This window comes from Oryzias latipes, chromosome 8 (genome assembly GCF_002234675.1).
Source record: "Oryzias latipes chromosome 8, ASM223467v1".
Classification (NCBI taxonomy): domain Eukaryota; kingdom Metazoa; phylum Chordata; class Actinopteri; order Beloniformes; family Adrianichthyidae; genus Oryzias; species Oryzias latipes.
Window position 1 is genome coordinate 2,806,100 of NC_019866.2, and position 26,042 is coordinate 2,832,141.

General features: G+C 39.8%; 4 protein-coding genes across 8 annotated transcripts in view; 2 read left to right on the plus strand and 2 right to left on the minus strand.

The window, feature by feature from the left end:
• Positions 1 to 3,978: 3,978 nt before the first annotated feature.
• LOC101159917 (germ cell-specific gene 1-like protein) lies at positions 3,979 to 11,862 on the plus strand. Its single transcript, XM_023957313.1, has 5 exons — positions 3,979 to 4,834; positions 6,438 to 6,485; positions 8,544 to 8,696; positions 10,592 to 10,703; positions 11,222 to 11,862. Exons 1-5 carry the CDS (start codon positions 4,531 to 4,533, stop codon positions 11,514 to 11,516), a joined length of 912 nt encoding a protein of 303 aa, XP_023813081.1. The 5' UTR covers positions 3,979 to 4,530; the 3' UTR covers positions 11,517 to 11,862.
• Positions 11,863 to 14,267: 2,405 nt separating this feature from the next.
• LOC101165146 (protein NATD1) lies at positions 14,268 to 15,348 on the minus strand. 2 transcript variants are annotated; one of them, XM_004071152.4, is made up of 3 exons: positions 15,074 to 15,310; positions 14,548 to 14,666; positions 14,268 to 14,483 (listed from the first exon to the last, which is right to left on the minus strand). In XM_004071152.4, the coding sequence occupies exons 1-3, from the start codon at positions 15,222 to 15,224 to the stop codon at positions 14,352 to 14,354; spliced, it is 402 nt and encodes a 133-aa protein (XP_004071200.1). In that variant the 5' UTR covers positions 15,225 to 15,310; the 3' UTR covers positions 14,268 to 14,351. The 2 variants fall into 2 exon arrangements, with proteins under 2 accessions (XP_004071200.1, XP_020560695.1); XM_020705036.2 differs by having other exon boundaries at positions 14,268 to 14,666; positions 15,074 to 15,348.
• An 853-nt stretch (positions 15,349 to 16,201) lies between these two features.
• LOC101160164 (dehydrogenase/reductase SDR family member 7C-B) lies at positions 16,202 to 24,757 on the minus strand. Of its 4 annotated transcripts, none has more exons than XM_023957314.1 (8): positions 24,645 to 24,757; positions 22,248 to 22,476; positions 17,824 to 18,036; positions 17,637 to 17,749; positions 17,342 to 17,552; positions 17,185 to 17,277; positions 16,964 to 17,110; positions 16,202 to 16,894 (listed from the first exon to the last, which is right to left on the minus strand). In XM_023957314.1, the coding sequence occupies exons 2-8, from the start codon at positions 22,417 to 22,419 to the stop codon at positions 16,689 to 16,691; spliced, it is 1,155 nt and encodes a 384-aa protein (XP_023813082.1). In that variant the 5' UTR covers positions 22,420 to 22,476; positions 24,645 to 24,757; the 3' UTR covers positions 16,202 to 16,688. The 4 variants fall into 4 exon arrangements, with proteins under 4 accessions (XP_023813082.1, XP_023813083.1, XP_023813084.1 ...); XM_023957315.1 differs by having other exon boundaries at positions 24,633 to 24,720; XM_023957316.1 differs by lacking the exon at positions 24,645 to 24,757 and adding an exon at positions 20,815 to 20,890 and having other exon boundaries at positions 17,824 to 18,001; positions 22,248 to 22,424.
• LOC101160410 (myosin phosphatase Rho-interacting protein) overlaps positions 24,652 to 26,042 on the plus strand; it is an 18,852-nt gene continuing 17,461 nt past the window's right edge. The window contains exon 1 of the mRNA XM_004071213.3: positions 24,652 to 24,919. Coding sequence (XP_004071261.2) covers positions 24,674 to 24,919 — 246 coding nt within the window. The 5' untranslated portion in view covers positions 24,652 to 24,673. The remainder of the gene's footprint in view (positions 24,920 to 26,042) is intronic.

A 26,042-nucleotide genomic window follows, 5' to 3' on the forward strand; every position in this document is an offset into this window, starting at 1 on the left:
AAGTTCACAGTTAAACTTCTTCTACAATTTTTCACCTATTTTAACCATTCAACTATTAAAATGTTCAGCTCTTTCATCTTATTCCAGCTATGACATTTTGTCCTTCAAATCCTTGAACTTTTCCAGATAGTCCCAGTTATTCCCGGATTTTCCAATATTTTTGCTCCATTGGCCACACCTTTGCTTCTTTAAACAATTGTAACTTTAACATTCTTTTGGCTACAGACACCGTTCAAACATTGAAATGTTCACAAGGTTTTGGACTTCAATATAAGGCTCAAAATTATTATGGGATGGCAACACCACCTACAGTTTGGCGGCCATTTTTTGCCAAAATGTGAGGCAATTTTAAACTTCTTCAAACTTTCACCTATTTCAATCCTTCTACTATTTCAATGTTCAACTCCTTCAGCTTATTCCTTTCAGCTATTACTTTTGGTCCTTCAAATCTTTGAACTTTTCAAGATATTCCAGGATTTTCCAAGATTTTTGCTCCATTTAAATACATTGAGAATCCTTGAAAACCTTTGGTTCTTTCAACCATTGTAACTTCAACATGCCTTTAGCTAGAGATACCGTTCAAACGTTAAATTGATCACAAGGCTTTGGACTATAAAATAGGTTTAGAAATCATTACGGGATGTCGACACAACCTACTGTTTGGTGGCCATTTTTTGACCAAATCTGAAGCAAATATTGCATTTAACTTCATCCATGGCTGGAACTGAACATATTGAAATTCACTGGATCTGGACATATAAGGAATGTGGGCGTGGTTAGCAAACAAACTTCGTTGCTATGGACGTCCAAAGGTTTACTTTTTCTGATTTGTCTGAAACTGACGTCGATTGGTTCGTCATCCCCAGGCGACCCAAACATAAAATGGTTGCTATGGAGATAGAATTAATAGAAAAGCCGCCATTTTGAAAAAAGTGGATTTTCTATCAACTTAGACATGTAGCTTTTACCAATATGATACTCTCAAACAATGTGTTTTTTTGAGTCGGTTGATGATGCTGATTCCAATGCTAGCACTTTTAGCCATTTTAGCAACATCTTCAAATTTTCAACAGTTCAGCCATTTTTTTGACAATTTCAGCTTTAATGCTTAACTCCTTCTACAAATTTTGACCTATTTTAGACATTCTACTATTACAATGTTCACCTTTTTCAGCTTATTCCTACTAGGACTTTTGATCATTTAACTTTTCAAGGTTTTTCCAGTACAGTTCAGACATTTCTTCAGCAAATTTAGCTTTCATTCAGCAGTACAGCATTCAACCCTGCATTTTCTTCTGGAAATGCAGCTCCTTCTAGTTATAGAAATACATGACAGTCAAGCTATGTTACTACCTCCCTCTACTTTTAATGAAAAGTCAATGTAAATGTGCGTTTTGAGCTTCCACATTCAAAACTCTTTCTTTCTATCACTGCTTTCGGACTCCACGTACAAAACCATCTTTGCCAGTTAAACGTTGAATTTGGACCAATCAGGGACTCGAATTACATAGTGGCATATGGATGGTATCCCTTTTTAATTCCAGGAATTAAATCGAAAATGAAAATTGATCATAGTGGAGGAACTAATATTTGCGGTTTGAGTCCGACCGGAATTATACGACACCCAGTCTTTACTGTATCGGAACAGAGCTGTGAAAGAAAAAGGCCGGAGCAGGATTTGCGAGAATTGTACCCCTTCAATCTTTCACACCAAGCCTCTTCTACTGGAGTTGTCGGGCATTTTTTTATTTTTTCATGAATAATCATCACATTTTATTTTTTTAAATACGCACACATTCATATTGTGGACATGTTAGGTTACATACTTTGATTATTGTTCTAGAGTCTCCTTAATGCATCTGCTTTCATAGACAAATGTATGAACTACATTTACTTTGCTGTATGTTCCATGATAAAAGCACACAAAAACAACACAAATGTGTTCCGTTCCTCTTGATTTCTACATAACTTTGAGTTACAAAAGCTAATCTCTGAGTTTGTCTTCTGCATGTCCACCTTTACAAAAGCTGATGAGATAACCGGATTTTTTTTAACCTTTGAAGGCCTTCCTATACTTTTACATAATCGTGAAGGTTTGATCATAAAGAGCATCCGTGTTTCAGAGATAAACCCCGTCTTTCAAACCTCACATCTGCCGCTCCTACAACAAACTCCCACAGGTGGTGTTACGTAACATTAACCATACAACCGGCTTACTACCTCATAAAGCCGGACTAACTTATCCCGTGTTTGGGCCCTTTATTACATGTCGGCTAATGTTCTACATAATCTCTTTATTTCCTGGGGAATTGCTCGGTTGTCTTGATTTGTGCACGCAAAAACATGCTCAAAAAGAACATCAGCTGCAGCTGGAAGGGAAAGACAGGAAAAAAAACATGTCAATGGAATTTTGCTGCTACAAAGTCCATCCGTGTAATAGTCAAATACAGAAACGTTTTGTGAATGTAGAAACTGCGATAAACCATTAATGGTTGAGTTTGACAAGCTTTTACTGACCTACATCTGAATAATCCTGGACTGCACATTGTGATGTTCGTCCCATTTTCAATATTTTAAATTTTTTAAATTACAATTATAATGTCTTCATACAGCTCTGTCAGGTGCACTCCTTCAGATTAGTAAAAAAAAAAAAAACACTTCAAAGAAGAAATCCAAAATTTAGTTAACACGGTTCCCTCGATGTATAGCAATTCAGTTTACTCATCTTCATTTTTACTGCATACTGTGTCCTGATTGGCTACAGACTATCGATCAACATCTGTGCCGTTTCTTCTCTACAGAATGTTTTCAGTTAAAAATTTACATAAATCTTCTATGTGACTCATTTTTCTGTGAATTTTGAAAGTTTAAACAAGAGAGAAAAGTGTGAAAATGTCTGAGAAAGGTCCATTAAGTATTTAGTGAGGAGTTTCACGTTTCACGGCCTTTAAACAACTAGAATTTTTTTTTTTGGGGGGGGGGGGGGGGGGGGGGGGAATCCACAACTGCTTTGTTGATTTTGTGTATCGCATGTTATTTTTCGAATGTAACTCATAATAATCACAATAAACAACGCACAACTGTTTACACTTTACCAGCAAAAGTTCTGAGTTTCTCCATGTAATCCACAGAGTCATTTGTTCAACTTTAAAGGTTTCTACAAGGTCAGAGCCTAAATTACTTGTGGTGTTCTACAAGGCTTCATTCTGGGTTCCCTACTTTTGATAATTAACATGCTAAGGCTACGCCTCGAATATAACAAAATTAGGTAATATGCAGATGACACTCTCATTTCTAACTCATCATCAGGTGACTTTGGGCCTGTGTGGAGGATTCTGAGGATCATTTAAAATTAAATTAAATTCCCACTATCTGTCACACACCTTGTGTGCGAAATTTGTTCTCCGCATTTGACCCATCCCCTGAGGGAGCAGTGAGCTGCAGACGAGCCACGCTCGGGAGGCAGTAGCGTTAAGGGTCTTGCCCCAGGACCCTCACTGGGTGATGTTAATTGCTCGCTATTGATACGGTAATTGCCCCGTTACCATTGTCCTTCATTCCCCTCCGGGAATTGAACCCTGAAAGGTAGCCTTTCACCTTACCAACCGAGCTACCCAGCCTGTTTCCTGCTTGCCGTACTCTAATGCTAATGCTCAGAAGAAATTCATTTGTACAGTTTTCAGGCCCCACAGGTGTCTCCTTTTGGTTCTTAGATGCTTTTACAGAGTTCAACCTCAGGGCTGAACAACAAGGCTGGACAGTGGTTGTGTCTTTACTTGTGTAAAGCAGCTTAAGTGACTCTTTTTCCTTTGTTTTGAAGGCTATAACTGATCTTGTCCTTTATTTTTAGGTAGAAACAAAAATTTATGCTAGAGGTTTGGTTTCTAGTTTCTGGCAGAATGGATCGTTCTAAATAGATGATTGATCTCAAATATATCTGAGGGATTACACTGTCTGTTTACAAGACAGCAGAGATGGAAGTGGGATTGTGGGAAGGTGTTTATGACCATCATCATCTGAGCCTTGAGGAACACGAGGAGATCTGACACCCAAACACAAGCGTCCACGGGAAGATCTTCATCCAACCGGACGCATTCTGTCATCCCTCCGCAGCTGCAATCAATCAAAGCAGCCATAGCCTTGTTTTGGATTAAAATCTGATCCCGTGGTCCGCTCAAAGGAAGCCCGGAGTAATTTGTCATTTGTAATGGATAATATTCCATGAAAAGATTTGTAAAAAGGGGAGGAGCGATGGGAAAACTGCACAGAGCGAGCAGTGCAGTTCAGATGAAGACGATGAAGACTGCCATGGGTTTCCACTGTTCCTGTGGAGGTGCCGAGGCTTTCAGAGCAGGTGGAAGAACTTCAGGGGAACCAGAGGCAGAACGCTCACGTCACCCTCAGCTGAGGAGTCCCGACAAGATTATGAAGATTTGACATATCTGCTGGGAGGCAAAAACACCGCGGCTACATATCAAAAGCTGGGATTAGTTGCCTTTTCATCCCCTGTCCTCCGGGCCGGCCTCCACCATGGGGCTTGAGCGCGGGCGGCGGGCTTCCCTGGCAATCACCTTCAACTTCGTGGCGCTCACTTTCGCCGTGTCAGCGGTGACCACCAGCTACTGGTGCGAAGGGACCAGGAAGGTGGCCAAGCCCTTCTGCACGGGTCCTCCAGCCAAGGCCAAGCAGTGGTTCTGCATCCGCTTCAACAGCACCAACATGAACGACAGCCGGCAGGTGCAGTACATCTTTGAGACCGGAGAGGAGAAGTTCCTCCTGAAGAAGTTCCACGCCGGGATCTTTTTCACCTGCGAGCAGGCCTCCGACATGAAAGGTAGGACGAGCAGGAGACCTCCAACATACAACAGGACGTGAGGATGGGGAAGATCGGCATGTTTTTTATGGGAACGCTGTTTCTAAGATCACTTTAAAACAACCTGAGACCAAATGAAACATTTTTCTTTGACGTTGATTTTTTGGGGGTTTTATTTGTAGCAGAAATGACACCATGGAAGGGAAAGACACAGAAGACATGTGTGAAACCGTTATTTAAATACAGTTCAAACATAGTGTGTAGCTAAAGCGCAGAAATGCTCTGGAACATGAGGAAAGAGGGATTTCATGCAGACAAACAGCTGATTCTGTCACCAAACAGGAAAACTGCCAGATAAGAAGCGTTTCTGTGGCGTTACATGAAAGCCGTGCACGGCACTCGCTCCCATAAGCTACAAAAAGGACAAACCGTCTTATTCTGACGATGTTTGAATACCGAGACTTTAAAGCAAAAATCACAAAAACAAGCTGCACACACCTCAACAACAGTAACACAAATATTACTTTAGGTGTCACATTTTTTGCATTCATAAAGGATGTTATTTAGCATTTTGGTCTCTTTGTCTTTCTATGTAATAAACCAAGAAGACAAATAAAATGACATAATACTAATACTATTATATACCTATATATATATGTACTTTTTGTTGTTGTCATAGTTGCCTGGGACTGAAGGAGTAAGCTTAAATAAACTCCTTTTTCAAACATGTTGATTTTCCTAAGTTCTGGCACTTTTTTCCTCGAATAACTAAATGAATGAATGTTGTGATCAGAGTACATTGATTTATCCATTATAATATGTTTAAAGTTAAAATAAACGTAGCCAAACCAAACCAATTTAGAAGAAATACAAATATTAATTAAATATATGTCAGCGTGATTTTAATTGAGGAGGGCCTGAGTTAGTCTAACAAAGGCCAAAAATCAAATGTTTTACCAGAACCTTAGTTTTTTTAATGCTTTTTGACAGTTTTTAATGTTGTAACGATGAGATAATGTTTCATATTTTTTTCCAGTAAAACGCATCGTTGCGTCCTCAGAAGAGGTTTGCGCTTCAAGGGGATCTAGATTTTACATGATTGTGTATTTATCTACCCACAATCCTTTTGTTGTAATCTAGACCCAATCTCAGTTTTCAGAGAACTCTAATAATCTCATTTATAATCTTTACTTTGAGTATTGCCCCTTTACAGCTCAAAAAAAAGAGAAAACGAAATTCTGATCATTTTTATGTGTTCAGATTAATAAATTCAGATAATAATGATTATTAGATCCTTAGTTACAAGCGTCGGATTCAATCAGGCTTTTCCAACCAAAATCAAGATCTTAAGGACATATTTCTTCCTTAAAGTTTCTTTTAGATAAATACGGTTTTCCCTGGATAAAATCTTCAATATTTCCTAAAGTCTAATTATTCAAGTAACTAGCTTTCCTTTAAATAAAATTAATACTAAACATCTTTAGTCAAATAAAAACTATTTCTGTTTTTAACAAAACCTCAGTTTGTGAAGCTGAACTTTCTTACCAGCAACAGCCGGACGTTTTAGTACGACTTTGTTCTTAACAACACTCGACAACGACGGTTTCCTGTTTTGTGTTCTCAGGGTACGACTGTCGACGCTTCGCTGATGTCGCACCTGAGCACGAAAAAGGTTGGTGAGATTGTCACGAGTTTCAGGCAAACACGCCCACAAAATGTTCGTACAATCACGAGTTTTAAAAAAAATAACTGAGGAAGTATTTTGATTTTCATAAATCTTCAAGTATTGTGTTAAATCTCTGCTGTGTTTCACAAAACAATGATTTCTCGTGTAAAGCTTTTGGTGACAGTTTAAACTATCGTATAACAATTATTATTACCACTGTTTATAATATTAGTTAATAATTATACATTAATATATAACAATTGTTATATAACAATTTATTTTCTATTATTTTTCTACAATTATTATTATATATTAATTATTATATGACCATTATTAACCAAAATAATTATTAAGACTTGGTATATGATAAATATTAACTATGGTAACTTCATGTTTATGAGGCTCAATAGCTGAAAATATTAATTCCAGACAAACAACCGTATAAATTAATGCTTATTGCTTTGCAAATATATATACACTAATATGTAGTTTATGTAAACACAAGCTTTTATTAATGCTTCGTAATGCTTTATGAAAGGTGGAATGCCGAACATTAGTTCATACACTTAGTAATGCAGAGACCACATTAGTTATGAGTTAATTCATGCTTTATTATGCATAACCTATGTTAACCATTGAGCGTTACTGCAAAGTGTTTTTCTTGAAGCTTTGATTGATTTAACATCTGTCGTCATAGTTCCAGTTTATTTATGTAGTTTCACTAGAATTGTGAGGATTCATGAAAACAGCCACAGCGCTGGCGTGACCTTACCGCCCCAGGTAACCGTTTTTCTGCTTCACAGTGTTTGTCGTCCGCTTCACTTTGACACGACGGGGACAAAGTCTTGTCTCTTTTCTAACCGCATATTTGTAAAAGTCAGGAGATCCTGGCTTCCAGGCCGAGATTTGGATCATTTTCCAGTTTACACTCATTTGGCAGAGGAACTCAACCAGAAGGAACCGGAAGTCATAGAATAAAAGGTCCATGGAACAAACGGGAACCTCAGCAGTGAGCGGAAGAACCAATCACAGATGACTGGCTCCGCCTCCTCCCTTCTTTAGCCGCGTTTAAAGCAAGCGGTCACCGTTTGTTGGTCTGACATGAACGTCACGTTTCAGGAGGTTCCACATGTTTGGCTTTGGTCCCAATCCAAACTTTTCTCAACTACGTTTTTGATCCTAGCCCACACCATCACACTGCCACCATCTGACATTGCAGAGCTGTCTTGTGTTGTTGTTTTTTTGCCACACTTTCCTTCTGCAATTCAGAAATCACCAGAAAAATCTGGATTCTTCTATGAGGGTTGGACTCCTCCACATCTGGACAAATGTCTGTTAGACAGAAGAGACAGAGGAACCTTCTGGAAGGTGTCTGTTCTGCTGACCTCCAGCCAAGCATGCTGGTGGTAGTATGGTGGTGTGGGCTTCCCTTGCAGCTTCGGGTTTTTGGCTGCTTGTTACGAGTGATGGAATCAGAACTCCAGACAGAAAAGCCTCAGGGAGAACGTCCTCTCCAGTAACTCTGAGTGGTTCCTCAGATGGAGATGATGGACATCTTCTGAGTGGATGGAAGAAAAGTGTGGATTTCATGATCTAGTTTCAGTTTTTAGGATTTTAACAACACGGAAGCCCGAAAAGCCCACATGTTTGCTTTGACTTTAACGTTTCGTGGAACCTGGTGGCTTGAACGAACGTCACCGGGGGGGGGTTGAACGCCGGTGAAGATGAACTGAACTGAGGAGAAAAGACAACACCATGCGTCCGGTTTTCTCCGCCCCGTGAGTTGACGGTTGAGCAAAGGTTCACCTCGAGTTCCTCTGAGGGTCACAAAGGAAAGATCCACGCCTTTCATGGCGTTTTAACGGGTCCTGGGTCAGGATCATGAAGTCTGCTCGACAGTCTTCTGTCACAATGATGAAGATGAAGCTCAGATGTTCACCGGTGGTCGATGTAGTGCAGATTCTGCATAAATATTGATCAAAACTGTATTTATTTACAAGACTGTCAAAGGAATGTGTTGTCTAGGTGTGTTGTTGTCTGAAACCTGCTTGTTTGTGTGGTCAGGTGTGCTGTGGCTGTGCGTCGTGGCGGAGAGCCTGTACCTCAGCCTCCTCTTCATCGGGGGCTGCATGATGATCCTGGAACAGTGTCCCTGCTTCAGCATCATGAACAAGCTGAAACTGAGTGCCTTCGCCGCCATGCTCACCGCCCTGTCAGGTAGCTGCGCCGCTTCTCACGGCCTCTCTTTCTGTCGCTTTCTTCCCGACCAACGATGAAGAGGAAGAGCAGGGCAGCGGGTCATGCTGAGGAAGATGAGGCAGCAGCTGACTGCTCTGCGCTGTGCTCGCTCGCTTCCTCAGAGGATTTGCTGGTTTGTGGACTAATCCGATTGGAACCGGGGCAGTGGTTTTGGGCCGTGCCAAAACCAGCCCAGTGGAGCTCCATCCCCCCCCCCCATGCCCCCCCCCCACCCCCCTGTTGTTGTGAGTTAATCCTGAGGAAATCAGCTGACCGCTAGCCGGGAAGGGGGCAGAAGGAGCTGAGAAAATCACTTAGATTTCATACTTCTTTTCTGGCTTTTGAAGGAAATGTCATTTTTATTTGGTAAATATGTAAACGGACCACTTTCACTGTAAAAAGCAGCTTGTTTATGGTCACTTTATTTTTTTTAAACCCTTAAAAATACTAATTAAAGACTTTCTAAAAGATGGAGAAAAAAACAAATAGGTTTTAATAAAAGTATGTTTGCAATTTTCATTCCAACGTTCAAAATCAGGAGTGTGTGAAAAACAGAAAAACTACTTCCTGGTGAGAAAAATACGCCAAATATTTTCTACAACTGTGGTTTAGCTTTCAGATAGAAGTCAGAATGAGACGGCGTGGAGGTCCGTTCCATTTTAACGTGATGGACTCTCTGCTGATTCTGTCGCTCTCCAAAGACATTAAAGGTGTGTTCAGACTGGACAGGGAACCAGAGTTCGTTTCCCCTGCTCATCAAATGCTCGTTTTCAGTCTGAACACACCCAAGCGGACCCGGGACCGGGACCGGGAGCCGTTCTTTCCAGGCGGTCTCGGTTCGTCTCCATTTGGACTGAGTTTTGGTTCCCTCAGAGTTTCCTCTCTCTGCAATCGGAGAGGAACAACTGAACCAAACGGCCACCGTAACTGAGATACCAGGATGGAAACAAGCAGCTGAAAGAAAACAGCTTTAACATGATTCACATCTCCGTAACCGTCATGCAGCAGAAGAAAGTTTTGTACCTGACGTTGATACAAATGCTCAAAATTGATCAGCAAAAGATCAAGTTTATCCCGACAAGGTCTGTAAAGCGCAGGACCTCCTGTTTTCCTTTCTTTGTTGTCCGTCCTCAGCCTGCTTTCAACGGGGAAGTAAATGGAGCCGAGTCAGTTCACAGAGTTACTCACCAAGAACCAGCGACTATCTGAGAACTGGACTGAGTGTGAGCTCATCCACAGGAAATGCTTTACTTCCAGCCAAATGAAGTCAATCAGGAGCCATTTTTCATGATACGGACACCGCCATGTTGGAGCCAGACGTTGATCGGTGGGATTCTAAGGCAACCACTCTGGCCAATCAGGAGTGAGCTTGTTGGAAGACCACACCCCTACCACTTGAAAGCAGGCTTCACGAAATCTGTCAATCAAACATTATGAATGTTGAACACGGGGGCCAGCAGGCTCCACCCACTTTTATTGAGGCATCTGATTGGCCAGTTTATGACTTGGATGAATTGAGCAACAGAAAAAAAAGAGGATTATGAAGAACATTTTAAATTTTTTTTGCTTATTTATCTAAAGACGTTTATGCGATTTTGGCCTCTAGGAACCACTTCCTGTTTGGAACGCCAGGGTGCCGATTTAAACATCAATATAGAAAAGAAAAGCAGAATCCAATTTTTGGATAACCAGCATCATTTTAAATGTAAAAGTTAAATATTGCGTCTAAATATGGATCCATTAATAAAGCATAAAGCTAAATGTTAAATCTTTGCATCTATTTGCATGTCTTCCTGCAGTGATTTCATCAACCTGTTTGAAGGACGGGTGATCAGTCAGTAAGTTTTACTGCAAATGTTTTTTGCATTTCTCAGGCCTCTGCGGGATGGTGGCCCACATGATGTTTACCACAGCGTTTCATCTGGCCGTCTCTTTGGGTCCGGTGGACTGGAGGCCCAAGTCCTGGGACTACAGCTGGTCTTACGCGTAAGAACTTGTGATAGACGCGTCTGCAAGTTGCTTTTATCCCTAAGAAAGAATCTGCACACTGAAAATGTCCCTCTGAAAAACAAGACAAAAATAAAGAATACGAGTTATCCCCCCGTCTCAAGAGTCCAAAAATCCACCAATGGAACTCCTAAAATTGCAATATGAAAGTTTTTTTTTTTTAAATAAGTTGTGATGTTCTGCTGTTTTAAGACGAAATAAAATCTTGCATTTAGCCACAAACAAAAAAAACATTGTTATACTATTCTACTAATTGGACATATCATTTCAGAGAATAGTTATTTTTTTCTTTTTTCAGGTAAATATATGCATTTGTCTTCTCAAATCTGTTCCTTTTAGATCTATAGTCTAACTGTTCGTCTTTCTAGACCATAATCATCTAAAAGTAACACTGAAAAAGTTAGTTGAATTTTTTTCCTAGAAACTCTAAAAGACTGGATGATGTTTTGTGTCCTGGCAGTGAACGTCTTCCTCTAATTGCGTCCTTTTTCTCTCAGCTTAGCGTGGTGCTCCTTCGGTACCTGCATGGGTTCTGCAGTGACGGCGCTGAACCGGTACACCAAGACCATCGTAGAGTTTAAATACAAGCGACGGAACATCGAGAAGAGCCTGATGGTGAAGGAGAAGATGATGGAGATGGACCTCCCAGAACCCATGTGGGACATGTACTTGACTGCTGTGGCAGAGGCCCCCACCGAACTCCTGATCAACGGCCACAAACCGTCCACTGGGGAGCCGTGCGTGGATGAGGAGGACGGCCGAAGCCAACGGCACGGAGAGGCGTACTGCTGAGGACAGCATGCGTCTCTGCTGAGGACTGAACCGAGGTTGGCTCCAAAACTGTTCAGAATGTTCCAGAAGAATGTTGTTCTCACTCATCCCTGGAAGAAGCAGGTTTATGGCTTCTGCAATGAAAGGGGTTGGCTTCTGTTCTCTCTCTCTTTTTTTTGTGCTTTAGGGGAGCGCGTCTTCAGGATTTAAACTGCATTAAAATTCTTCAGAAGTGCATGCAACTGATGCAACTAAAAACATATGGAGCAATATTTATGCCATCACGTTGCAAATAAAAATATCAAATATTTGCTTTCAATTTCTTTTGCTTTCAAATTTTTTATCTTTGCAGTCAAAAGGTTTTTACAATTTTTTTTTTTGGCTTTCAAATTTTTTTTCTCAACAATTTTTATTTTTGCTTTCAGAAACTTTTTTTTCAAAAATTTCTTTTATGCTTTCAATTCTTTTTTTTTTGCTCTCAATTTTTGTTTTGCGTTCAATTTTTTTTTTTTGCTTTCAAAACTTTTATTTTTGCTGTCAAAAACTTTTTTCAAATTTGTTTAATTGCTTTCAAACATTTTTTTGGTTTTAAAAACTTTTCTATTTTTTTTTTGGCTTTTAGTTTTTTTTTCTTGCGATCAAAAAAATTGTTTGCGTTTGCAAAACAAACGTTTTCACATGCGTTGTGTCTCATCTCGCTTTTTTCCTATCTTTGATTTTGCTCACGTAGGTTTAAGTTTAGGGTGACATGACCGCAAATATTTAATATTTTCATTTGCATCTTAGAAACCTTTGTGTGCAACGTGATGGCATAAATATCACTTCATAAAAACACAAAAACCGTAGATAAATCACTGAAAATCCTTTAATATAAAAGAAAATGCAAAAAAAGCTGTAAGAAAAAAAAAACAAAGTTATGCAAGACTGCAATGAAAGAGTAATAAAATAAAGTAATGTGTTTGAATATGGAAGTAATACAAGAGATTGGATTTCCTGTCTTATGGATTTGTGCTCCAAGCTAAGTTTCCTGCACACATTTTGCTGGGTTTTCTAGGTTAGAAGCTGACATGTTGCTGCAAATAGGCAAAAATCTGAATCTCATGTGAATTTAGTGGCATGGGCAGCTCAAGGGGAAAATATTTCGGGGCCCATAAGCGATAAAAATAGGTTTGATGGTAACTCTGGCAGTGGGACGTTACAGGTGGAGTCCCGGACAAACCCCCAACCTTGGTGCCCAGTCAAAGCACATTGGGCCGTTCATGGACTGTTCGTTAAAAGTTTTGATTGAATATTCTTTACCTGCATCCAAGCGATTCAATGACATCACAAGAAATGGCCCCACTTACATCATGCAAACGAAAAAAGAAAACACGCTAGCAAGCCAAAACACTGGAGAGACCAACCGGCTAAAAAAAAGCTAGCAAACCAAACAAGAACAAACTTCATTGAGCTCTTGGTGTTTTTAACATATTTTTGCATTTTTCTGATGATGGTGGACTTAGTTCAAGAAAAGTTCTGAATATTTCATCATTTAAGTCGTTTGTGAATCGGGAGCAGATGAAAAAATGCATCATAATTGCAATGTATAAAATGAATCTGGATCTTAACTGTACGGAAGGATAGCTACGATATTGGTCGCCATTTTTGTTGCACTGCTAATGTCAGTTTGGTGGTGGGAGGGGCTGTAAGCTAGCAGGAGAGAGTGAAAACAGAGAGCTCTCAGCAACAGCGGGGGGAAGCGGGTTGCTCCGGATCAACGGTCCCGCCCACAATTTAGAGGTGAGTTTGTAATGAACCACTGCCGCTCCTTAGAAACTATGACTGAATCCGGATTTCCTCCCTACCTGTGGCTCCTCCCTATTCCTCCAGTTGTTTTGGGGCATTTGGAGATGTAGTGGTTTACAAACATGTTTTTTTGGGGTAGCCATACCCCGATAAAAGAGCTGGGTCTCCCTCCACTGGTACTCCACACTGTGGCGTGGAAGAGAAATGCATTTCTTCACCTGGGCGTGCCCATAACCACAGAAGTTTACATTTAAACGTTAGTATGACTTTTTTGATTTTGCACTACTATCGATGCCGTTGAGTGGTAGTAACTCGCCGCTTGGACGGCTAAATGTAGGGACAGGGAGAAGCCGGAGGTTGTGGTGGAGGGATCTGGATTCAGCTTAGTGCTAGAAAACATGACAGGTTTTTATTTTAGAAGTGGTGTAACGGGGAGAAATTTTCTATCCATTATTGACTCTGTGTTTTCTCAGGATGGAGCCAGGAAGGACATATAGGGAAAACAATAGAAGTCCTAAAATAGAGCCCTGTGGAACCCCTACTAACATTGAAGGCATGACGACAAAAGATAAAAAACACATCTGCTGTTAAACCAGTTGGGTTTGGCTTGGCGTGTAGCTGGAAAAAATATGCATTGATTTGTGTATTTGTACTTCCTATTTTTGTTTTTTTAAAAACGTTTGAGATACTTCATCACCAAAACAAACCAATATATTCTTTTTTTAAATCAAGTTCCCTGTAAGACTTCTCAAAATGTACACTGGGTTTAGCTGATTACTTTGTTCATCGCCGTGTAACTCAGGTTCAACTTCCTTTTTATCTGTTTTTTAATTATTTAATATTTTATCTGAGTGACGCTGACACATTACCTTTACTAACAATTATTTAACAAATCCACATTAAAGCTAACATAAAGAATACTCCAGCATTAAACATCCACAAAATCTTTATTTGAAAAATAATTTATTAGTTTTTTTTTTTTTTATAAAAATCACTATAAAATCATCTTATTTATTTATTTTTACAATTAAATAAAGAAATTCTGACAGAAAGTGTTAAAGTAAGTTCAGTTCAGCTTTGAAACGTATCAGCGATGACTCGGTCCTTGTAAAGCTCTCTGGGATGCTCCTGCAGGTATTTCTTGATGTACCAGCAGGAGATCCGAGCCTTCAGGTCTTCCCTCACCAGGAAGTCCATGGCAGCCTGCAGGAAAAGCACGGATGTGTTTCTGTTGGCCGGCTTCCACCTGAACGCCTGAGGGGCTCACCTGCGACAGCAGAGCGGCAGCACCTTGGCCTCTGATGCTCTCAGGCACGTAGGTGGACATCAGGTCCACCTCCTTCTCCCCGGTGAACTTGTAGTGCAGCACGGCGACCTCATCAGGGTCTGAGGGTCAAAGTTCAGGTCAGACAGGTTCATCTGGGTTCCTAAAACGTCCAAAATAACACATGTTGGGTCTAATGTCCGGATATTTTTGGGTGCCGAATGATGAGTGGGTTTGTCTTTATGCTCTATGGATGCGTGTCATTAACGTGCGCGCGCATGCAGGACTACAGATCAGCAATTCCGCATAAAATGCAGGTTTTTACATGGAGTTTTGCGGCACGGTCCATTCTCTGGATGTTATATTATTTTTAGTTAATTATATTTAAATAATAAAACAGTTTAGATAGCGTGTATATTTTTTATTTAGTGTATCGTTAAAAAATAAATTAATGTCCGAAAAGTTCGTTCCAGCAGGCCGCAGCCGACCCCGGACTCTCGTAGGAAATTGTCCCCGGCATTGGTTTTACCTGTCCCGCTGCTTGGTATGAGGGTGAATCGGTGGGCGTGCGGGTCATGCTGCACCTGAAACCTGCTGCTGCTGAAACAACGGGAGGTTACCTGACAGGACCTCACCTGGTGAGGTAAAGTACAGAGTCTGGAGGTTATTTTAAAGGCCATTTCGGCAATAGGAATGTATGCGATATGCAAGTGTTTCCTAGTGTGTCCTCTAGGGGGCGACAAACACGAAGAAACAGCAGGTGACGTGATACGGAGAACACACTGGGCCAAACTTAATTAAAGTAAATAAAATACTTATTTACTTGTGTTAATAATAATATTATTAGTATTAGTAGTAGTAGTAGTAGTACTAGTAAATATTTTACACCACGTTTATTACACCAATGTAATAAATGTTTTCTTACATGATATGGTTCCAGAATTTTGTATAAAGTAATCATCATAAAGAATCAACAAAAATTTCCTTGAAACTTATTAAATAATCTTAGAACATATATAAACACATGTATAACTGACATAAATAGAAAATGTTGCCTGATAAAATCAATTGTTCTCTATTCAATTAAGAAAATTCAGATTAAATCTTAAGTTTTTTTGCTTTAGTCTTTTTTATTCTTGGAAGCATCAACAAATAAAAATTTTATACATGGTTGTTTATTTAAATATTGAATATTAAAATTTCTAAAAAAAAAAAAAAAAAGTAAACCTGAACAAATAAATAAATAAAAACAGATAAAAACATGTTTTCAGATTCAAATACCTTTTTACATCATGCCAATGACTGTAAATAATGGATGTTCTTTGGAAAACAATCTGTCAACTGAAAGTTGATGCAGGCTTTACTTTCTAGGGGATAAATTAAGTTGAATAGCAGGTTCAACATCATTTAGACAATTATGTTTGTAATTTGAATTATTTAAAGAGTTTAAAAAATAAGATGAAATGCTCAGAATTTTATTGAGCACAGTGGGGAAATATTTGCTACTGGCCTTTTTTACATTTCAGACTTCACAAACCTCTTCTAGCATAAAGCAAAATGATTCTAAAGTTATCTATACTATAATTTACCTGCAAAATGAAAAAAATTCTAGAAATGTACTTTTAAAGAAAATCTACATGTGAAAATAACAGCAAAATACTTTTGACAAATGTTTATTTTTGTGTTTCCTTATTGAATTTAGAAGATACACACTTAAATGCAAAGTTTTAAAAGTCCTTACATTAGAACTGAAAGCTGCTTCTTTATTTGGATCCAAATGCAGGACACCACACACACGGGATAAACCAACAAATCACAGCAATTCATAAATGCAAAATCTAAACACAAAGTTCAAAACCGAAAAACCAGAAATATGAGTTCCAGCAAAATCAGGCGTACCTCAGAAAAGCAAACAAACCTGAAGATCTGGTGCAAAACAAAGGAAATCTGGATGATTTAATTATATGTAGACATAAACAAATAAGACGAGTAAATGGAAAAAGGCTAACTTACACCCTAATGTGGAATTAAGCTTAATCCTGATAAATGTTTGAAGAAAACAAGTCTGAACTTTTCAAAAGACTACTTTTCCGACTTTGCAGCGTGTTTATCTGCAGCACTGATCATCAGCAGCAGCAGCAGCTTCACGTCTGTTCAGAAGCAGCAGAGTTGTTCACTCCCGCTGCCATCACGGAGAAGAAAACGCCGGGGAAAAAGGAGCGGGCGTAAACGGCCAGCTTGGGCAGGGAAGGCGCCATCAGGACCTCCTTCTTCTTGTTACTCAACGTCTTCATAATCTCCGCCGTCGCCTCGTCCGGAGAAACACCAAGAGGCTTTTTGGTGAACAGCGCTGCAGAGAGAAGCAGCACTGAAGATCTGTTTGTGTGGGTTCTGCCTGGTTTTCTGGGACTGTACTCACGGGACATGAAGGATTTGGGGGGTTTGGTGTTGGAGGAAGACCGGCCGATGAACGTGTGGTTAATGGTGCTCACTGAGATGCCGTACTCCTCCACCTCTGCTCTCAGACAATCGAAGAAAGCCTGAACTGCGTGTTTGGAGGCTGCGTCTGGAAGACAGTCCAAAGTGACTCTTTGGACTTCCTGACCCGGGCCGGACCAAAACCTCGTGATCCACACTCACATGCCGTCCGAAAAGGGACCGCTAGCTTTCCTTGGATGCTGTTGACCAGGATCAGGTGACCGCTTCTCCTGGAGATCATGGAGGGCAGCACACCTGCAACAGAAACACTGTCACTTATCTCTGCCCCCTATCAGCATCACCTGCTCCAGTCGCCCACCTTTAGCCAACGTGATGGGCCCAAAGTAGTTGTTGTCCATGAGGAGTTTGTCCGTCTCGAGAGTCAGGGTCTGCGCAGGAGCTTTGACCTTCATGCTGCTGTTGAAAATGAGGATGTCCAGGCAGCCGTAACACTCCAGAACCTCGGAGACGGCCTCTGCCGTGCCGTCCACGTCCCCAAAGTCCAGCAGCACCAGCTTAGGGGGAAACGTCTGAGCAAAGCGTTAGTTACTTTGATGACCGTCTCTGGAAGCTGGATTGTCAGATTGATAGATGTCTCAGTGAAATATACTGACGAGCGTGGGATCAGAACCATCCGTCAAGTCATCCGCAAGTTCTTCAAGCTTCTCCCAGCTTTTCCCACAAAGGATCAGCCTGGCGCCTCCTCGGTGAAACACGCCTGCACATTCTTTGGAAAAAACGCACACGGACTGACATCCAGAGACGACGCTAAAAGAATCTGCTCCTGAAACTACAACCTACCTTTCCCCAGTTCCGACAAAGCGTTCGTTATGATCACCACTTTGTTGCGCACAGATGTTTTGGACAGCAGAGCGAGAACCGCCCCGTAGAGGTAGAAGAACCCGGCGGTCAGCACCACCACACATGGCACCAGGAAGGCACTGGTGGCCCATGCGAGGTTCATGTCCTGCTGGGTGATCTGAAGATGTTTGGCGTCATTAAAAAGACGCAGCACTGAAGAGATGATAATGTTAGTGAAATGTGTGTTTCTGGTGGTGTTTTCTTAGCAGGTCCTGCCACACACAAGAACTGGATGCGTATCCAGTGAAGGTATGCATCGTACACTCTTTGTCATCATTCCCTTATTTGTGATATGTTCACTTCATCTCAGCATAAATTGCTCTGTAAAAACACCGCCAAACACTAGATGGTGCCGTAAGTTCTTTTGTTGTAGCAGGAGCTGTTGCGACATGCTAATTCTAAAGCAGCAGACATAGGTAGTACTGGGATTGGTACCAAAATCTGGTGCAGATTTGGTACCAACGTACTTGCTACTACTGGTATTAGGGATGCCACAGTTCTAAGTTTAAGAGGGAATCACATGTTAAACTATTAAACCAAATTGTGGGGAAAAAGAATCGTTGCATCGCTACTACACACCAGTGTGTTTACGTTGGAAGTGTCAAACAGTTGTGCTAAATATAAATATATTATTTATATTTATATATTTATATTATAATACATATAAATATATATTATTTCTTCTTTTGTTAAATCACACCACGCTGAAAGGTTTTTCTTCATTGTTACTCCCTTATTTGCAAATTTAAAAAAAGATTTTCTCATATTTTTAGCCCTTTGTAGTTATTTTGTAATACACAAATCATATATCCAACAAAAACAAATAACCCTTGTGCTATCTTAGATGACCCCCCCCTTCCATTGACGTGTTCTACCTACCATGACACAGGTGGATAAAGGTGGAAAGATTTCATGTAATCCATGGACACCAGTGAAGATCACAAATCATTGAAGAAAAAAGGTTCAGAGCTCTGTCTAGTGGGTCTAAATGACCTAACTCCCAATGTCAAAGTGCCTAGGATAGCACAAGGGATAACCGTGACCCAATAATCGAGGTTTGAACTGAATTGTGCTTAAGTGAATTCTTGCATCCTATGCGTGCCAGGGAGGAGCTTCTTTTTTTTAATTTGTTTTTTACATTTTCGCTTGTCTGCCACCTACTATTGGTAGAGGCTCTGTGGTGCAAATCCTGCAGGTCTTTTCTCCAGCCTTTTTCTTTCACGCCTCTGTTCCTGCAAATGTTCGTGTTGGTGTCATAAAACGAAATTATCAACTTGTCCTCCGTGATCATGTTTGCAACAGTTGGCACTTCCTTGTTTTGAAAAGGACGCCACCGACACGTCACTATCAAATTCAAGTCCCTGATGGATCACAGTCCAGCTTTAGCGTCAAGAAGTTCAACCGGTTGAACTTTCAGCATGCGATCAATGAATGTGTGATTTGTACGCAGAGTCCGCGAGAGGGACAGGTGAATGCCAGCGTTCTGAAAACAGGAGCCTGAAATTCAGCTTGGCACGCGTTTACAAAGACTTTTCGATGTATGCGGCCGCTGAAACGCGAGTCCACGATGGGAACCTAGCTTTAGGTGTAAAAATGCCGATTTCTCAATCACTTATTTTGTAATCAGCTTTGCTGCACAATTCCAGCCAATCTTTTCACCTTTCCTGGAATTGTGAGCAGGTGCATATAAGAATGGGTGAGGCTGTGAGGTTGGGCGGAGTTTCGGTCAAAATGGTTAAGTCAAAGTTTGTCTGTATGTCACATCAACACGCTGCAGTAAACAACAGAGAATTTGAATAAGCGGTAAAGGGATGACCTGGATACAGCAACGCCACCTCCAACGTTCATTTGCAGAACTTTAGAGACCCTCCTCTCTTTGCAGTGAGATTCTAATTTTGTCTTAAGATTGATTTGAAACTAACATTTAGGTGTTAAATGTTGCTACAGGAGCTCAGTGTTGATCTTTAGCTCACCAAAATAAAAGCAGTTTCTTTTCCGTGTTTACTCAGAAACCTAAGGCTGACGTTCAGTTTGGGGTTCTTGTTCCTAAATTTTTGTCTTGACACCCGGATAAACAGAAAACTCAGGATTCTGGTGACCCGCCCATTCAACATGGTCACATTAATGATGGTGAGTCAACAGAGTTACACGTTAAAGTGGGTTTGAGGGAAGGGACACTGTTGTTAAAGGAGAACTGATAGTTTTGTTGATGCAGATGGGATGGAAAACATCATCTAGACCAGTGTTTTTCAACCAGTGTGCCGCGGCACACTAGTGTGCCGTGGGAGATGGTCAAGTGCGCCGTGGAGAAATTGCCCATATTAACTGATCTAAAAATATTTTCCATCTCCAGGAAATCAGCTCTTTGTTCATCCAAACAGGCCCTGATAAAACACTGAGTAGTTAGGAATATAAAAGATCTTAAAATTACTTTTTCTTTGTGTTTATTTAATTCTATTAAAGACATTTTGATAAGAATCACGGTACCGCGATATCGCTGCAGCTATAACTGTGTAAGGAAAAGTCCCGCCCCTTTAACTGTCTCCGCCAATCATTCTTGAAGGCTTAATCACACATTATCAGCCTGACCAATCAGAAGTGGTTAAAATATTCACTTCCTTGTTCTTAATTCTGCTGATAAAGTTGCTCAGTTCTAACAGAAATACCAGCTAGAGCTCGTCTTTAGCTGGTGGTTCATCTCTTAGAAAAAAAAAACAGCCGCAACTTCCTGCTTTTTCTGCCACAATTATCACAAAAATCCACGTGAGATTGCGCGGGGGGGGGGGCTGTCGATCAATACAGACCATGAATTTCTGCTTCTTTTTTTTTGGATGCTGGTGTGCTGCGGGATTTTTGTCAGGGTTAAAGTTTGCCGTGGCTCAAAAAAGGTTGAAAAACACTGATCTAGATTAATGAATATGTGCTTCATACCCAGTGGCCCTCCGCCTTTGACATATTGGAATCCATCTCAACCTCTACACCCATTTTTCTAACTATGAATGTGGATCTGGAAAAAAGTAAAGAAATAATATACGACCATATTTTTACACCAGTTTTATGCAAGTCAGAACAAAATGATCAATAACAAAGAACTACGTTGGAATCTAATCATTACTTTAACATGTTTGCTCATTTTTAGGCACGTCAAATTTACTGTTCGACGCATTGACGCCAACAATGAAACAACATTGAGACAATGAGACAAAAATGAGACATCTAGAAAACCAAACAACAATGAAGTAGCGAGACAACAACCAGGAGACAGTGAGACATAAAACGACACAGCAATGAGACAACAACACAACAATATGACGATACCCACACAGCAAAATAACAATGTTACAATTAAACAATAATGACGCAACAACCAGAAAACAGTCAGACAACAATGAGACAACTAGAACACAACAAGACAGTGATGAAATAACAAGACAACAACCAGAGACTCACAAAGACACAAAAATTCACAAAGACAGATTTGAGTGCACAATGAGAATCAACACAGGCTCAGTTGGCTGCGTGCAGGACAGGCGCATGAGAAACCAGGCTTCGATACCCATTGGGAACAATGAGCTTCATCCAGTGTAGGTCTTTGGGCAAGACCCTCCATGCTACTGCCTAACTATGCAGCCACAAATCAGGGTCCCCCTGTGCCGGCCCCTAGCCCGGAGGCAATACAGGGTTGTGTCAGGACAGGCACCTGGCATATGCGTCTCTGTCAAACAGCCTGTGTGAATCAGTGAAAGCTGATTGGCTGTGGCGACCTATGAAGAGATGTGCTGAAAGGTGAACAATGAGAATCAACACAGATCAGCAACTAATAGAGCAAAATGTGTTGAGTTCGCCGTTTCCGCAAAGCGGTTGGGAATCCAAAGTCAAGCTTTTGGCTCAAGTTTACCAACTTCAGGAAGAAGTTTCTAAATATAAACTGCACTGAAATAGAAGCAGCTCTCCGTGTCTCAGAGACAAGAGATTCCACTTCATGATCTGGAAATAAAAGTTCTTCCTTCTCTGTGTGGAGAATTAACTCAACTCAACTCAACTTTATTTATAAAGCACTTTAAACAGAACAAGGTTCACCAAAGTGCTGAACAATACAAAAATTAATAAAAGCACATGAAAATATAAAGCATAAAACACATAAAATAGGTCCGGATTCCAACTCAGTTAAAAGCCAAAGTGAAAAAAAAAAAATGTCTGAATTTTCTGAATTGACTGAATTAAGTCAACTCAGAATTATTTTTGCCCTTCATTTTTTGCCCTTTCAAAGATTTGCTAAAAAATGACAGAGAACAGGTCATTACGGACTGATCAAGTCATTCCACCCGAACGTTACAAGAGTTAAATTAGCAGCCACCACTTACTGCTTTCCCAGCTTCTGCAGGTTTTGCTTCGATCCGCCTCCTGAGGACCTGAGGCTGCTGGGCTCGGCACAGCAGGACATTGGGTCGACCCGCTGCAGCAATACTCTGGGATTTGAGCTCTTTTAATAGCAGCACAGCTGAGGTGGTTATTTTCCACGTATGTTGTCAACATGGAATGCCCTGGGAGACAAGCTTGGAGGAGAAAGGGCTTCCATTGGCTCCAGGGCAGCTGTGTTGGAGTAGAAATAAGTTCCTGAGGTTAGTCTTAAAACTACACTTGGAGTAACAAATAAAATAAACTATTTACATTTTTAATTTTGATCACAGAATGAGAGGAGAAAGAGTTACATTTCATTTAATGTGTCCTTATGTCTGGAAAACCCATGCACACAAGCGAATAGCTGCCCATGCACGTTGTTGATCAAATCAATATCAAACATTCAACATGGTGTTAATTTAATTTAAAAAAAAACTTCCACAAATCTTAATAAATTCCAAAATTTTTATTTATTTTGGAAGAAAACTTAAATTCAGAAACAAAAGTCGTGTCTTGGGCATAAATAGAAAAAATTAAAAGCATTTTTCACTAAGTTTTTAAACCCAGCCTACAGCGCCCCCTTGAGGGCAGTGAGGAGATCGATATTTTGACTATATTGACTGTCCCCACAACCACGGCTGGATGAAGCTCGTCTGCTGGACTTTTATATATGTAGTTGTAGATTTAGATAAGTTAATTCTTCTCTAAGAGTTCTGGTAAATCGCCTGTCCGTCCTGGGGGAGGATCCCTCCTTCATGTGGGCACCCCTGAGGTTTCTTCGTTTTTTCCGGAATCCGTTTTTTTTGGGAGTTTTTCCTTACCGCGAAGGGGGGTCTAAGGGCAGGGATGCCAGTATAGCTTAGTCAGTTTGTTAGTTCATTTTAGTATTCTTCTATTGAACTCTTTGTATTCGTGATCCTTTTGATTTCATGTTTTACTTCGAAGCCCATCGAGACGACTGTTGTTGTGATTTTGGGCTATACAAATAAAATTGAATTGAATTGAATTGAATTGAATATTTGACAGATATTAAAACATCCATTTGTATGGCTGCATGGTCATGTCGTCATGGCAACGAGGAGCATCTCTGTGAGCTTTTAATGATCTTGTTTTCTGGTCACAGCCAATCGCCCAGGAGATCCAGAAGGAAACGGACCTGCAGGTTATGGATTTTTTTTTTGAATGCAGTGTTAGAAAATACGTAATTTTAAATTCATTCATAGGAAGTGGAGACGGGGCTGATCAAAGTCGTGCAGGTGGGACCCGCCCTGATAAGTGACGGACAGGTTTGAATTTTGGGGTCAGAAAAGTCGGAACCCCAATGGAATAGAGACAACAACCGATTAGAACCGCCAGAAAAGAAAGTTAATAAAACAAATATTTGGGGGAAATAGTCATAAAACCTGTGCCTTTAAAAGTCGTAATTTTACAAAGAATAATTAATGTTGTTTTTTTTTAAATATTCCATGAAAAAAAAGTTTCACAATGTTTTTTACTGCTCAAGCAGATAGTTCATCCTGATATGAAAAGTCTGAAAATCCTTAGAAAATTAAGACTAATTCTCATTCATTTACTTTTTTTATTTTATAAGTGTATTCTGGGAAATTTTTAACGTTATTCTCGTAAATTGTTGATTTTTTTTCTATTATTGTATGACTTCTCATATGTTTGTTTATTTATTTTAAGGGTGGTCCTAATACTCCTAGTAATAGATTTTAAGTGACCTTAAAATACATTTACAGCCAATGCAGAATGGAAGTCATTATTTAGTGTTACATTTTCATTTTACATTTTATGGATTTAAATGTATAAAAATCTGTTCTTCTACACTACATTTTTCTTTTTAAAATCTGGATCAACATGTAACGTTTGTATGATCTAAGTCAAAGAAACAACTTTAATAAAATGATTACTTTCCTCGTATGAAATCAGTAAAATAAATTTGACTCTTCCTCCCGAGGAAACACTTCAGTGGAACTCTTCATCCTGCTGACAGAAGCTCTGCCTCTTTTATTTCGAAGGTCCTTACAGGAAATGCATTCGCTAATGTTTTTTTTTAAACCAGATCAAATAAATTTATAGGGAATATACACCAACAACAAATCATTTTTATATAATAAAAACCCTATGTTGATCGAATTTAATAATTCAATCATTTCCAGTTCATACCAAACGTTTTCTTAAAAGCTTAAGCTTTAAAAATGAAAGCTTTCACGTAATTATTACCTTTAAAAGACCGTTTTTAAAATACCATTAGACAAGTTAGTGTTGAATGATTACATTTTTTTTCTCTCGTTTTATGACCATATTATTTGTCACAAACATGGTTTTATTTCGAAAGCTCTAACCGGATGTCGTACTTCACTGCGTTACGTCAGACAACGTGACCATGACGACAGGCGTCCTCGGTTTGACAGATGTTCCTTCGGGATCCGCCGCTCACTCGATGCGGAGCGGCAGAGCAGCGGAGCGGCTGAAGGTTGGAGTTTTCACCGCGAAGCAGCGAGCCATGGCCGGGGGGAAGACTTCCGGTTCCTGCAGCAGGTTCCAGGCCAACATCTTCAACAGAAACAAATGTCAGAACTGCTTCAAGGCGCGCGAGCTGCATCTGCAGAATGAGCTGGAAATGGAGCGCGTGAGTCGTGACCGTTCAACCGACCGAACCGACCGCGACCCTCGCGAAAAAGGGAGCCAAAAACGGTCCCTTCGGCGGAGCCAGTCCTTTGAACCCAAACTTTAGCGGGTTCTCGGGGTGGGAGCCGGTTCTTCTTAAGGTTCTGCTACTTTTTTAGAACTTATGGAGGAATTTAACCCAGAAGTCGACCGCAGTTCGAGCTCGCTCCTCCTGGCATACGCGTTTTATTTTGAAAAGTTTTTGGAACAGATTAAAACAGATTAAAGAATTTCCTCCCTGAAAATTTCATTTTAATTTGTAAAAACGTGAACAATGCTTTTATTGTTATCTAAAAAAATCTATTTTCATAAATTTTTCTTAACAAAGTTTATATATATAATTATAATAATATAACATTTTAAGTTTGAGACGAAAATTTTAAAATCAAACTTTAAGTTTAAAAAAAAAAATTAAAAGTCAAGGAAATTTACCAAAATATATTTGTTTATATTGTTATTGTAACGTAAAGATTATTAAACACAATTTATGTCTACTGTGATGTAAATCACGATTTAAATGAAGATAATTAGGTTAATTCAAAACAAGGATATGTACATTATTTTAATTTAAATTCGAGTTATTATAGCTTTTTTTTCATAATCCCACTGTGGATTATTTTTGTTTTATGGATCAGAAATAATAAGTTTTGGCTTCGGTTTTTACTGTTCCCTTGAGAATTATTAACGTCCACTTTGCAATTGTGTACTTTGATTTAAAGTTTAGTTATATAAACATATAGAGATATAAACACGTTTTGTGTGTCTATAGGTTATTTTTCAGTTTTCATGTTTGTTTAAATTATGTTTAAGGCTTTCAGTGACTTTGAAAACAACATCAATCATTGTTTTTAATAATTCTTAGCCCATTTTCAGTGAAATATTTGACATTTTTAGCTTTGTGCAGAAGCTGCCTTAGAATAGTTTTTGGTTAATTTATTGAATATTTAATAGTAATGTTTAAATTATTTAGCCTTTCATGCAGACTCTTTCTAAATAAATGAATTTCCTGCAGTCATAACCCTGATTTTAATTTTTTACTGCAGCGTATTCCACTACATTTCAGCAGTTTGAGCATTTTTCACATT

Coding starts and splice junctions, on each gene's coding strand:
- LOC101159917 (XM_023957313.1), top strand. CDS start 4,531: ATGGGGCTTGAGCGCGGGCGGCGGGCTTCCCTGGCAATCACCTTCAAC. Junction 6,486..8,543: donor CGCACCTGAGCACGAAAAAG/GTTGGTGAGATT, acceptor TTGTGTGGTCAG/GTGTGCTGTGGCTGTGCGTC. Junction 8,697..10,591: donor CATGCTCACCGCCCTGTCAG/GTAGCTGCGCCG, acceptor TGCATTTCTCAG/GCCTCTGCGGGATGGTGGCC.
- LOC101165146 (XM_020705036.2), bottom strand. CDS start 15,224: ATGGCCTTTAAAATAACCTCCAGACTCTGTACTTTACCTCACCAGGTG. Junction 14,667..15,073: donor CATACCAAGCAGCGGGACAG/GTAAAACCAATG, acceptor TTTGACCCTCAG/ACCCTGATGAGGTCGCCGTG.
- LOC101160164 (XM_023957314.1), bottom strand. CDS start 22,419: ATGTTGACAACATACGTGGAAAATAACCACCTCAGCTGTGCTGCTATT. Junction 17,750..17,823: donor TTTGTCGGAACTGGGGAAAG/GTAGGTTGTAGT, acceptor TTTTTTCCAAAG/AATGTGCAGGCGTGTTTCAC. Junction 17,553..17,636: donor ATGGTTCTGATCCCACGCTC/GTCAGTATATTT, acceptor CGCTTTGCTCAG/ACGTTTCCCCCTAAGCTGGT.